Source organism: Neodiprion virginianus, chromosome 5 (assembly GCF_021901495.1).
Source record: "Neodiprion virginianus isolate iyNeoVirg1 chromosome 5, iyNeoVirg1.1, whole genome shotgun sequence".
Lineage (NCBI taxonomy): Eukaryota > Metazoa > Arthropoda > Insecta > Hymenoptera > Diprionidae > Neodiprion > Neodiprion virginianus.
This window is the reverse complement of record NC_060881.1, coordinates 19,779,172-19,791,486: the sequence shown is the minus strand read 5'-3', so window position 1 is coordinate 19,791,486 and position 12,315 is coordinate 19,779,172. Positions and strand designations below refer to the sequence as shown.

General features: G+C 35.6%; 1 protein-coding gene across 3 annotated transcripts; it reads right to left on the bottom strand.

The window, feature by feature from the left end:
• Positions 1 to 1,581: 1,581 nt before the first annotated feature.
• On the bottom strand, positions 1,582 to 11,122 carry LOC124305102 (gamma-1-syntrophin). Of its 3 annotated transcripts, none has more exons than XM_046764142.1 (10): positions 10,582 to 11,122; positions 9,249 to 9,353; positions 8,080 to 8,278; positions 7,269 to 7,394; positions 6,260 to 6,424; positions 5,586 to 5,770; positions 4,818 to 4,976; positions 4,013 to 4,237; positions 2,572 to 2,775; positions 1,582 to 2,443 (listed from the first exon to the last, which is right to left on the bottom strand). In XM_046764142.1, exons 1-10 carry the CDS (start codon positions 10,642 to 10,644, stop codon positions 2,336 to 2,338), a joined length of 1,539 nt encoding a protein of 512 aa, XP_046620098.1. In that variant the 5' UTR covers positions 10,645 to 11,122; the 3' UTR covers positions 1,582 to 2,335. The 3 variants fall into 3 exon arrangements, with proteins under 3 accessions (XP_046620098.1, XP_046620099.1, XP_046620100.1); XM_046764143.1 differs by having other exon boundaries at positions 6,260 to 6,421; positions 10,582 to 11,121; XM_046764144.1 differs by having other exon boundaries at positions 8,080 to 8,275; positions 10,582 to 11,121.
• Positions 11,123 to 12,315: the final 1,193 nt, after the last annotated feature.

The window sequence follows — 12,315 nt, the reverse complement described above, 5'->3', positions numbered from 1 at the left end:
AGAAAAAATGTTATGCTAAAAATTTAATTTTTTATGGATTGAAACTCTTAAAAAAAAAAATCATCGTTAGCAAGAGATTTACAAAGAGTACAAAAATGTGAATGAGCCGAGTTTCTTCGGTGACAATTTTACGCATCTAATAATTTGTAATTTTCTCCACGTGATAATTTTAGTGCAATATAATGCAATTTTTTAAGTAATTTTTCTTCAAATAAATTTTAATGTCATGTGAGTCGAGTTTTTCTTTCAATGTACAATTGATATGACGGATTGCTTCGTCAATTTTGTAATTTCATTGCTTGCGGTGACCGAAATTGTACGTTCAGTATAAAATACACAAAATTATCAGCAATGATTTTCCACGCTTTGATAATTCACAAAATTACTAAAATCAGCGACTGGTGTACGTTTCTCTAACCATACTTACAACTTGACATTTAATAATGAGCCGGTTTAGAGAGGCGGAAATTAGAGTGATGAAAGCTGTGAGTTGTTACGTAGCGTGAAATGAAACGTGTAAAAAAAAAACGTAGGTATTTTTGTCATCCTTCTTTGTTTCAATTTTTGTACATGTAAACCGATATACGTAATATATTCGTATCACGATAAAAGAATTGGATAAAATATATTAATGTATGATGATAATAGTAGTGAGTGATGATATAAAATAATGATTTATAGCGTGATACATGGTGATGTAAATAATGACAAAATAATAATAACATTGTAACGAACTGTCGGTAACAATGGACAGAAATCCAAGCTTGTAAAAAGCGAGATTTTATACACTAGAAGCAACCTTGACTCGGTGAAAGCCTGTGACTTGGATATAAAATGCAGGGCAACCCAAACGCAACGATAAATAGTAACGAAGTTATTACGAAATTGCAGAAAAATTGCAAAAAAAGTAAATACAGAAAGTTTTTACCATTTTTACGTGGAATGTCGATGAATATTCACCAATTTTAATTTGAGAAACTGAAAGAATTGCAAAAAAAAATTTTTCGCATCTGGTATTTTTTTTTTTTTTTGTATTTTAAGATATTTTACCGGCTTTTCATCGTTTTGAATACTCTGTTAACTGAACATTCAATGCACGGCGTGTTTTACGCAATACCGAAATGCTCAATCAGAAGTTTTCATCAATTTCCCCGAATATACTAAACGAATTTTGTCAATTCCGTTTGAATCTGATGTTTTGAATGTCAAAATTCCAACTTTAAATCGGAAAAACAGCGATCGAAATTAACGTTTTCAATTGTTGTAAAAAATGTTCGTTGAAAACTTCTGATAGTGATGGTAGACGAATAATTTGGTTCGGTTTCTTGGATAAAATAATATCGTTGGAATAAATATGGGACGCCCTGTTTGTATTTCAGCGTTTCCTGCGTATCGTTACGTCAAAACGCCGTCGTTAAATTAACGTTTGCAATACAAGAAGCTGCAATTCCTTGCTCATAACAATATTAATTAATACTATACCAAGACGAGATTAAATTACTTTAAAAGTATGTCGTAATATTGCACACACTCAGTCAACGACAAAATTATTTTGTCCCTGTGTTTTTTTTTTTTTTTTTCTCTTCTTCAACAAGATATTTCGACGACGTCGCGTATATTTATGCATTTACATATATACTATAATAATGGTAATAATTCATACAGTATAACTTTAACGACTCTCAATTAAATTCAATATCTATTTCCTAATACTAATAGTCAGCAGATTTGCATTATTTATTTCCTCAAGTCCGGTATTGACAGTCAGAATCTTCGCTCTCGGGCCAAAATTATATTCGATAGTTGCTTATTCTTTTCTCGGAATTTTCAACTTTTTCTTTTCGGCTTTCAAATTTCGAAGCGAAAACCTCGATGCATAATATGGCATTTTCGAATATACGATACAAGATTGAGCGAGTAAAGTTTTTGGCACGAAAGCAAAAATTGTCGAGTAGGTGTAACAATATACAAGTAATAGCGCGAATAATCAGCCTGATAAAATATACGACAATTTAACAGATAATAATTCTATTATTTTTTTGTTTGTTTGCTTGTTTGTTTTTTCTCCTTCCACTGTCTCTCTTTTTCTTTTAAATCCAGCAATTTATTACACGTTACGGTGGTTATCATATTTACGATCTAATATTTGGTAATTGTTGACGTTTTGTCAGTTCATGCTCTTTGTCACATGTTAATCATTTTTCATGTGAATTTTTCTTTTTTTCTTTTTTTTTTTTTTTCAACTTAGCTCTCTCTCTCTGTCAAGACTCTGTTTTTAGCGTTCTTTTTTCGATCTTCCTGCTACTGGAGTCGTTTTTAACGGTTTGCTGACGCGTTACGGAGTTGTGGATGTTAGGAATGTCGGATCTACGGCTGCCACTTTTGCTGTCAAAAACGCGTGCATGCAGAAGAGGAGATTCTGTAGCTGAGTGCATTCCAGTTCCTGCGTTTGATCAAAATCAAATTTAGAAACGGATTAAGTCAATGAAATAAAAGTAATCTCGTAATTTGATTGACAAAAATTGTATATTTTTGACCAACCAAACTACTCAATCAGCATTTAATAATCACCTTAGTCTCGATCGCGATAGTTTCAGGCTCCTGAAAGTGGAGCTTCAGACGACTTTTGCCGTCGTCACTGGAGCCTCGAAGCTGGGAGAATTTGTACTTCCATATTATTTCACTCCCGTTTTCGTAGGCAAGCGTGAAACCCTGAGTCCATTCCAAAGTTAGGGTTGAACTCCGGCCGCTAAATGTCACCGGGAAAGTCTGACTCTGAAAAATAACGGTCGTATGAAACGTGTAACATTCGCAGACATTTTTTCGTTTTCCGTTTTTATCAGCCGCCGTTCGGTGCTGAAATAAAACAAAACTCTTAGGCTTTTTCCCCAATCCGAAAATTCACCGATCATTAATCATCGTGATGTGAAATTTGCAATACTCATCGTCAAAGATTTTCATTTCTTTTCGTTACTGTTTTTATCAGTTGTCCTTTAATGACAAAATACAAAAGTTATGATATTTTGCGTGGCTGAAAAATTAAACAATCGACGATTCAGGCATCTTCTTTATTTGTAGTTTCATAAACCGATTTTGAAATTGCATTCAATGTCGTTATGTTTTCAAAGACTTCGGAATAATGACCTGAATTTTCAGTCGATACGATTCTTTATTTATTGCTATCGCAGTTTTTTGACAGGCCGACGGTATTTCGATTTTTCCGTAACTCGACATGTTCGTTTAAAGCAGTTGTTATTTTTCATGGCGTTATTTTTCGATAGATTTCAAGTGATCATACAATTTAATTTATTGTAATTCACTCAACAATTAACGAAATCAGTTTATTCCGTGAAAAGTTGATTCGAATCAATTTTCAAAGATTTCGATTTCATTCACTCGCAATACCCGTGCATGGAACAATATTTCCCTCTTCACTTTGCACTCTCTGCACAACCCATGATTCGAAACTTCTCATTATTTTTTTATCAATCGATGCAATTATTGCTTTGAAATTTTTTTTATTCAATTCTCTAGCTGCTCAAAAGAGAAAAAAAAACACGAATACTTCTTCACACCACGGTCAAATGTAAAAGAATCTTACCACATTTTCGTATAAGAATAATTATAAATAAATTGTTTTCATTTTTTTCTTCGACATCTTCTGGCAATTCAAAAAAGAAGTAAAAAAAAAAAAAAAACAAGAACAAGTACTTCTTCAATAACATCAAATCTTGAGGAACTTCAACAAAGGTTTCATTTCGTCTTTTGAACATTCCTGCGAAGTGAAATTGCTGTGCTATTTTCACACTTTCAAAAAACACTGCGATACAAAAACTCTCATTTCTCATTACTCACGGTGACTATCGATCTGAAAATTTATTGATTCTTTTGTCAATCCAGAAAAAAAAACAGTACTTTTTTTAATAGCATCGAATTAGAAGGAATTTCGCGCATGTTTTTTGAAAACGGTGACTATGAAAAATTTCGAATAATTTTTTCGGTTTTTACTCACTTTGAGATGCGTCACTGCTGAGCAAACTGCCGTGTGCCAAGCCGCTTCGACCCTCAATAGTTCCTGCCTCGTTTCAACGCTCAAATAACGCGGCGATTTTCCAGGACTCTGGGCGAGGAAACAATGCTGCCTCTCGTCGACATTTTCGGACTCTTTCATCACCCTGAACATCGTCTGATAAACTTTGAACGTCAACGCGCAGCGAGACCAGTCGCCTATATTGCACTAAAATTATCACGTGGAGAAAATGACAAATTATTAGATGCGTAAAATTATCACCGAAGAAACTCGTCTCATTCTCATTTTTGTACTCTTTGTAAATCTCTTGCTAACGATGATTTTTTTTTTTAAGAGTTTCAATCCATAGAAAATTAAATTTTTAGCATAACATTTTTTCTTCCACGCGCAGATGCGAAATTTATTTCAAACTGTTTTAAAATCCTCGTCATTGGTCGCCGAATATTACTAAGATATCGTTTCAAGTTCTTCGTCTGAATTTTCAGATTTGGATTAGGTGTCAAACTTATATATATACATATATATATATAAAAATCTTGAATTGAGCTCACTGCAATTCAAACAATGTTGCAGTAACGATTTGAGTAAGAACCGACTGATTTCGTACCATTTTTTAGCCATCTATGAGTTTATAAACACCACCTTGATTCGAAATTACGATGATTTGAAAGATTTTCAAGACATATTATATGATTATAAACAGCCAAGTTGTCACTCAATTTTCAAAAAAAAAAAGACGGCATCTTTTGCGAACGCAATGTTTGTCCCGTTTTTTGTTTTTACTCACCGGCGGCGTTTCGAACAGCAATAAATCTGGGCCTTTCAACGCCAGAAATCTTGGCCTATAGCTCTGCCAGGGTTGGTTACTATTACTCACAGCCTCGTTCACCCATCCCATGTACTCGATCCGTTCGCCGACGCTGAAGTTGCGGTTGTACAGTTTCATCTATCGATTAATAGAGCAAATAAATAAAGCAATACGTTGATAAAATTATTCGGTCACTTAGTAAAGAAACATTATTTCTTTTCTAAGCCATGCACAGAATTGTTACGAAAAAATTTCTTCTATCATTCAAAGTAAAAAATGTGAAATCACTCGAATGAATTTCATGAATTGCCAATATTTTTGAAGTATCTTTGTTGCTGTTATTGAGTTTGTTTTTCTCTTGTGTTGTTGTCTTCGTTCCTGTTCAATTGTCGTTCTTGTTTACTTTTTGATTTTATTCAGGTTACCGTTGTTCTTTCTATTTAAGTTCTTATTTTTGTTTTCGTTCTTAATGTTCTGGTTGAGTATTTTTTTTTTTTGTTTTCTCTTGTGTGCCCGGATTTTGGGTATTCTTTCGTTTCTAATTCTTTTGATCCCAATCTGTAGAAACTTTTGGAATTTTTTGTAGCAACATCTATGTCAAAATTCCAGGCAGTTTTTTATTTGCAAATCGCTCGATAATTGATTCGAAATTTTCATTTACACTTGATTTGTGAACGAAGTAATCTTCGGAGAGGAAAAATTCCACCATGATGGATAATCGTTATGAATATAATAATCGTCCATCACCTGCAGATGCGTCACACCCGTCACGTTGTCGGTGATGAATTTCAGCCACTGGCTCAAAATCGCGCTGTCGTCACAGTGAATTACTCCGGTTCTTGAACCGTTCAAACCACGCACTTCGAACGCGTTTCTTCTCAGTTTGTCCGTACCAAATATGTATCTCGTCACGTACGCCATCATCAGAGGGACTGGGGATACAAAAATACATACATTATCATACGTTTTTTTCTAAATATTTTTAATTGGAATTCAGAGACCATAATGAAATTATTCGGTAAAAATTTAATTTGTCCTTAATTTTTTTTTTTCCGAGAATCATTTTTTTACAAAATAATCGCACGTCCGCATCAGTTTATTATTATTATTATTATTATTATTATTATCATCATTTTTCTTGATCGTTGAAACTGTATCAGGACAGTTAATTGCTTGGAAAATATTCCGATGACATCGTTTTTTACGACCTTAGCTCAGATTTTGAAATGGAATTCCATTTTTGTGACCACACGACATGGTGTTGGAGATTTTTTTTTTTTTCTTTCTTCTGATAAGTTTCTACGTACAACAAATAAAATATGAATTTAAGAAGAAACGGAACATTCTTTTCGAGGACTATAAAAAATAGTATCATGGTAATATTGTAGTGGGTATGAAGAAAGAACGTTTTACTAAAGTACCGGTTATGATATCCAGCCATTTTTTGTCCTGAATTGAAGTAGAGGAGGCGTTCGAGCTGTGTCTGCTATGGCCACATCTGGGACTGCCTGATCTTCTGCTAGGTGAAATCCAACCGTCTTCTGCAACCTCGTTGCTGGCATTATCCAGTTTTTCCTCCTTTTCTGCTGGGGGAAAAGGATAAACGGAAAAGAATTCAAAAAACGCGGTCGAAATTCGGAATGAAAAAATCGCTGCTTCATTCCTTCAGTGAATTTTGTTAGTTGATTTCCGAGTTGGTATTTTTATTCCTCGAGACTTATGTTACTTATTTGCGTTTCAAAAAAACAACGTTCTGTGGTTGGTTTTTTATCCAGTTATTGCTGAAAAATTTTCGCCGCAAAAGTTTCTAAATTTCGAAGCAGCGTTTATTCTCTTCTGTAGGGTGTAAAAAACAAACAAAAAAAAAAATAAAAAAACGTTCATGAATCGTTGATTGATTTAAGCCTGATTGGGACAGATTTCCAATGTTTTGAAAGAGAATTTTTAAGAACTTGGCAAAAAAGTAACAGACGTATTTTCAAAAGTAGAAAAAGAATTTTTATCTAGAAAACACAAGAAAATTAACCATCGAGAAATATAGTTCAAAAAGAATTGAAAAAAAAAACTCCAAACAGATAAACAAAAAGTACGGGGAAAAGCGTGCTCAGATATTTTGAAAAAAATGAAAGAAAAGCGTTGTAAGAAATTACTACCGAAAAAAATTTACCGAAAATAGTACATTGTGGAACAAGGACGCTCATTGCACGACTAACGAAAGGTCAAGTAATTCGTGGAGTCAAACTTCCCGTTACAGGTGTTACAAAAAATAGTATACGATACTCGTGCGCAAAGTACGTGGACCCTTGCACTCGTGTATTTGTTACCCTCGCTTCGCTTAGCCGACAAACTAGACTCGTGCGAGAATCGCGTACTTTGCGCACTCGTATCGTGACTTACTATTTTCGCCCTTCTTTTATTCTCCATGCTTACCATTCTTCTGTAGAAACGGCTTTGCCGCCCGATAATGCTTCACCGTAAGAACCACCAAGTCCCCAGCGTTCCTCAATATGTTTACAGCGTCGTCGTGATGGCAAGCCGTAATGTACTCCCCATTCACTGAGGAAAAATAAGAGGAATAAAAACATTGTACCGTTCGTGTCATTCAATTTAACAGTCGTTTTCTTGGCTCTAATTTTCGTTATGCACTATTAAAATTTTTGTTCTCATAGTTTTTCTATCTTGGAGAAGAACGACGTAATTTCATATTTATCTTCAATGAAAAACCGTGAGTAGAATATTGGAGGTATGAGTAACATCGGCTTGAGCGTTTCAAAAATATATTAAGTACCCATGAAAATGCTTGAGTCAAATGAAGAGTTATTTGAAACCGTGAGTAATATCCTGAAAAACATTAACGAATTGTGGATTGATTGTAGGAATAAGAGTCAAACAGTTGGAACGCGAACGAAACTATTCGGAGGTAATTAGAATCGGAAAAAACGCCAGAAGAATCATGGATGATGCAATTACTTTACAAGAGCATTCAAATCAGTCAAACCATAACTGTGAGTTATATCGTAAAAAACGTGCGTGATATTCGTGACATAAAAACAGTGAAGAAAATTACCAAAAATTATTTTAATGTCATAATGAAACAGCATTTGTGCAGAAAAATTGTGATTCAATTTACAAAGATTGTCCAAAGTCGAATTCCGGAAAATGTATTTCCGTCAAATTCAGATGTAGTCGTTTACACAATTGAGCTCTCGAAAAGTTCTATACCTTTGAAAAAATTTCGTACCTTTGATGATGGCATCGCCGACGAAAAGTTGACCGCACTGATCAGCGGCTTGACCCTTATAAATCCTGGATATGAGAACCGGAAGTTTGTGCTCAGCACCTCCTTTGATGCTGAGTCCCAGTCCTCCTATCTTCTGTCTGGTTATCTGAACCATTCTTTCCTTCGCGTCTAATGGCGGCTTGTTGTGATTCATAGCCTGCTGAGATTAGTCGATGCTATTTTTTCTTGAATTGTGAATATCGGGATGAAATATTTCGTGCACTTGGCGTGCGATTATTTGGAGTAAACGCAGGATAAAAGTACAAGGTGGTGAGGGATTTGAAACAGATTGGGAAATGCGTTGGGATTCGAAAGGGTGACAATGAACTAGAAATAAATGGTCAGCATTCGAAAAAAGAGTTAAAAAAAACAAAGAAATTATTTGAAAATCGTTTGAAAGAATAATTTCAAGTACTGGAAAGTATTTACGAAAACAGTAGTAAAGGATATAAGGAAATTGACGTGAACTAACCGGAATCTCGACTAAATCGGAAAGAATTAAATGGAATTGGGCAAAAATTTCTGCGATTGGAATTCAGTGAAAAAAATGTTGGAGAATCGAGTTAAATCGAAAATAATTTGAACGAATTTATGGAAGTAGAGAGAAATTAATAGTAATTAGGAAGAATTGATCAGAATTTTGAAACGTTGAGGGAAGTTTGAGAAAATTGAATCGGATAAGAAGGTGATGGTGCGAATTCAAGAGGGTTAGAATGAAGTGGTGAAAATTTGGGGAATTAACAAAAACATGAATGATTTGTAGAGACTTGAAGAGATTTTAGTGATTTGATGAGAAACTGAAGAGCTTCAAAAAACGTTGAAATAAATTGCCGAGAATCAAATGTGATGAAAAAAAAGTTGAAGAAATTAAACTGAAAAGAATTTTAGAAAGTCGAAAAGTATTTGCAAAAGTTCAAAGAAGCAACAAAAAATTGTGTTCAATAGTGAAAGACTTCATATAGTTTTGAAAAATCATAATGCATTGATTTATAACAAAAAAGAACTTTTCTGAACCAGGATTTTGAAATTTTAGAAACGATGGATTCCATTCTTGTCTACCGGGTGGAGACAATTGTAGAGAAATAAATATTCCGATGGTTCTTCGATGTGTTAAAATCATTTCACTTTACCTCAGTGTCCTCTCGCTGCAGCTTGAGAACCTCCATCGAGAGATGTAAACGCATAGGAATCGGCTTGCTTTTTCCATCGCTCACAGTCACCATACCAGTCCGAACCTTTGACGAATACTTCCAATTAATTTAAGTATAACCATGCGAATTAATAATACTGTCCAATAAATCCAATAACGTCCAAACAGTAAATAAAACCAATGAATAATTTCCAAAAACAAAAAGTGAGCTGACATAATATCGGAATTTAAAAAATACCTTGCGGGTTCAAATAGTATTGATATGATTCTACTTTTCACAACATTTATACCGTGTTAGATAATCAACAACAATTCTCTGATAATTACGATTTGGCCAAAGCTAATAAGAACTTTAAATCGACTAAACGATTTTTGTAAATGAAGAATTTTGATGGTTTTGTAAATACGACAAAATTTTTTGTATGACACGATAGTTCTGTGATAGCTTTTTTTGTCACGAATATATTGCCCGAAAAATATTTGTAGATCTTATCATGGTTTGAAAAATTTCTAACACCTATCTTCAAATGGTTTTTGATACCTAGAAAATTCATTAACGCTTCTCAAACTATATAACGAGTGTAAATTATTACAGGATACAATTAGTAATCTTTTTCAATATGAGTAAAAGAATTCCTTAAGAATCAATTCAGTGACTTTTAGCATCGTGGGAAGCATCGAGAAAGAAAAAAATTGAGATTGAAGTTAGTTACGTTATTATAACGATGCGGTATGTTAAGGAGAAATCGTTACTTCGCAACTTTGGGATTTTCTTACATTTATTAAACCGTAACAAACAAAAAAATAGTCATTTTTGTAAATTCAACTCCTTTGAAGTCATGCTAAAATTGGACAATAATTATACGTTAACGTTACTGACTTCAGCCTCGTAAAAAAAATGCCACCTGCATTTCCTGTATCTAGGGATTTGCTGGATATTCAAATTTCGAGTCGAAATTTAAATCATGAATTTTATATCTAGATTCAGGCGCGCAGCTGGAGAAGAGAAACAAACATCATAAAACGAATCCGAGAAAATATCGGTCTAAGGCATCGCAGAATCAATAATTATGAAAAAAACTGTTACAGAATCGGGTAAAAAACATCGTTAGAGAGTATATTGTAAAACGTCTAGGGGGCAGCCAGCAAACCGGGTAAGTTAAACCGACTGTAGGGTAGCGCTCTCGAGTTATTGATTTGAAAATAACGAGGAGATGCAGTAAAGCAGGGCTGCAGGTAAGAGAGAAGAAAACTTTGATAAGGCATGCGAGGCTTTCGAGATCGCGGAATCTCCTTAAACGATGAAAACGTACCTTAAGGTTCTGGTATATCTTCTCCTCGATCGGAGTGCTCATCTTACTCGGGTTGATTCTCATAATTCACGAATTATTCGCCCCTGACAAATTGATCATCGATAAAATATAGAAGAGCGATAGGAATGCGAGGAATAAGCAAAAGTGCATCGGGGTTCCCAGCGTGCTCTGAGGCGGCGCCCTTCAGGGGCCAAAAATAACCATCGGCGGCCACATCGAAGCTGCAGCTAAAGCTAATCGTCTCGACAATAGCGTCAAAGTGGCGAGTGCAGGGCGCCTCGACGCACCGCCCGGTATTTTTCATGTTTCGCGAAAGTTATCCGGCCCGAAGATGCGCGGCGAACGATCGCGAAATATTGTCGAGGCTTCAGGCCTCGTTTCGGCCGGACTGATTCGCGGATGTTCCCGGAAAGCACTGCCGCGGATTCTCCTCGATCGACATTTCGCGCTGGCTGCTGTCAAGACAACGCCACCATGCCCAGCGCCTCGCTCTTTTAGGGCACAACCCAATGGGACGAGGGACGAGGAGAAGCGTAGTTCCTGTCACGGCAGCAGCGAGAAACTCGGAGTCGGTCCGCCCGGTGGCGCCATCTAGCGACGCCGCTTCGTCAGCCCTTTACCACGTGTCAGGCGCTCGAACCTTCCGAACCTGAAACCTCGGGTCACCGAGTGTCGAGTCAAGGCAGTTGCTGTGACCATCGATCCAGCGGACGCGTTGCGAGCTGGCGCCATCTTGGAACTTCGGAGCGCCGAGTCGGTAACGGAAGCCGAAGGTATAATGTATAATCTAGTCGGAAATCAGGATACGGTGTAAAGATCTGCTGGGATGGTTTCGCTAGGAGATGATTGATTCTCGACGCTGATAGGTGTACGAAATATACAAGGTGTTATGTTAAATCTGGACAGACTTCTCACGGTGTGTAGGGGCTGTCTAGGGAAGCATTTTCAGGCAAGGCAACCATGGTCGGAAACTCATCTTAACGGCTTTGGAGGGCTTATGTATAATAAGACCTTCTGAATGTACTGAGCAATATACGTAAATAACCACCAAATCGTAAACCGCATCTGAATTCTTAGAAGCAAAACCAACACAAAAAGTGTTTCTTTGAAGTGCGATGCACTGTTTTTTCTTTTATTCACTTGTATGTGAATGAACTAGCTGCTGAAATAAAATGATTAACGGTGTTTTTCAATAAATTTTTCATGTTCAAAAATAAGATCAAATATGTAGATCCTCATTTAAATGTACCAGGGTGATGCACCGAGTGCAAATTTAATAGAGTTTATATAGATAAAAATTCATAGCGCGCAAGGATTCGCACTTAATATTTGTAGCATAGCATACAGATTTTTCGGGCACAATATACTTGCAAGTGCTAACAAATTTTCATAGAATTTTTTCCATAGCCTTATTTTAAAAGAAAATACATCGTTTTTAAGAATCATGATAAAAAAAATAGCCGTTTTGTGAAAACAAAATTTAGAATATCTCACTCCCAGGTGAGAATTTAGGTGAAATCCTATCACAATGTGTGGAAAATACTTGAAAAAACCACGTGTCAAAATTTCAGACGAATTGATCAGAAATTGTAGGAGAAACCTTACGCGCAAGTTTGAAAAATTAAAAGTGATGAAAAAAGCATTGATAGTTTAAATTCTCAAAGAGTTACAGCATGTAGACTCATACAAGTTAAAGGACTTCGGCTTCTAAAAATTTTCTTTCTTTTCTTTGAA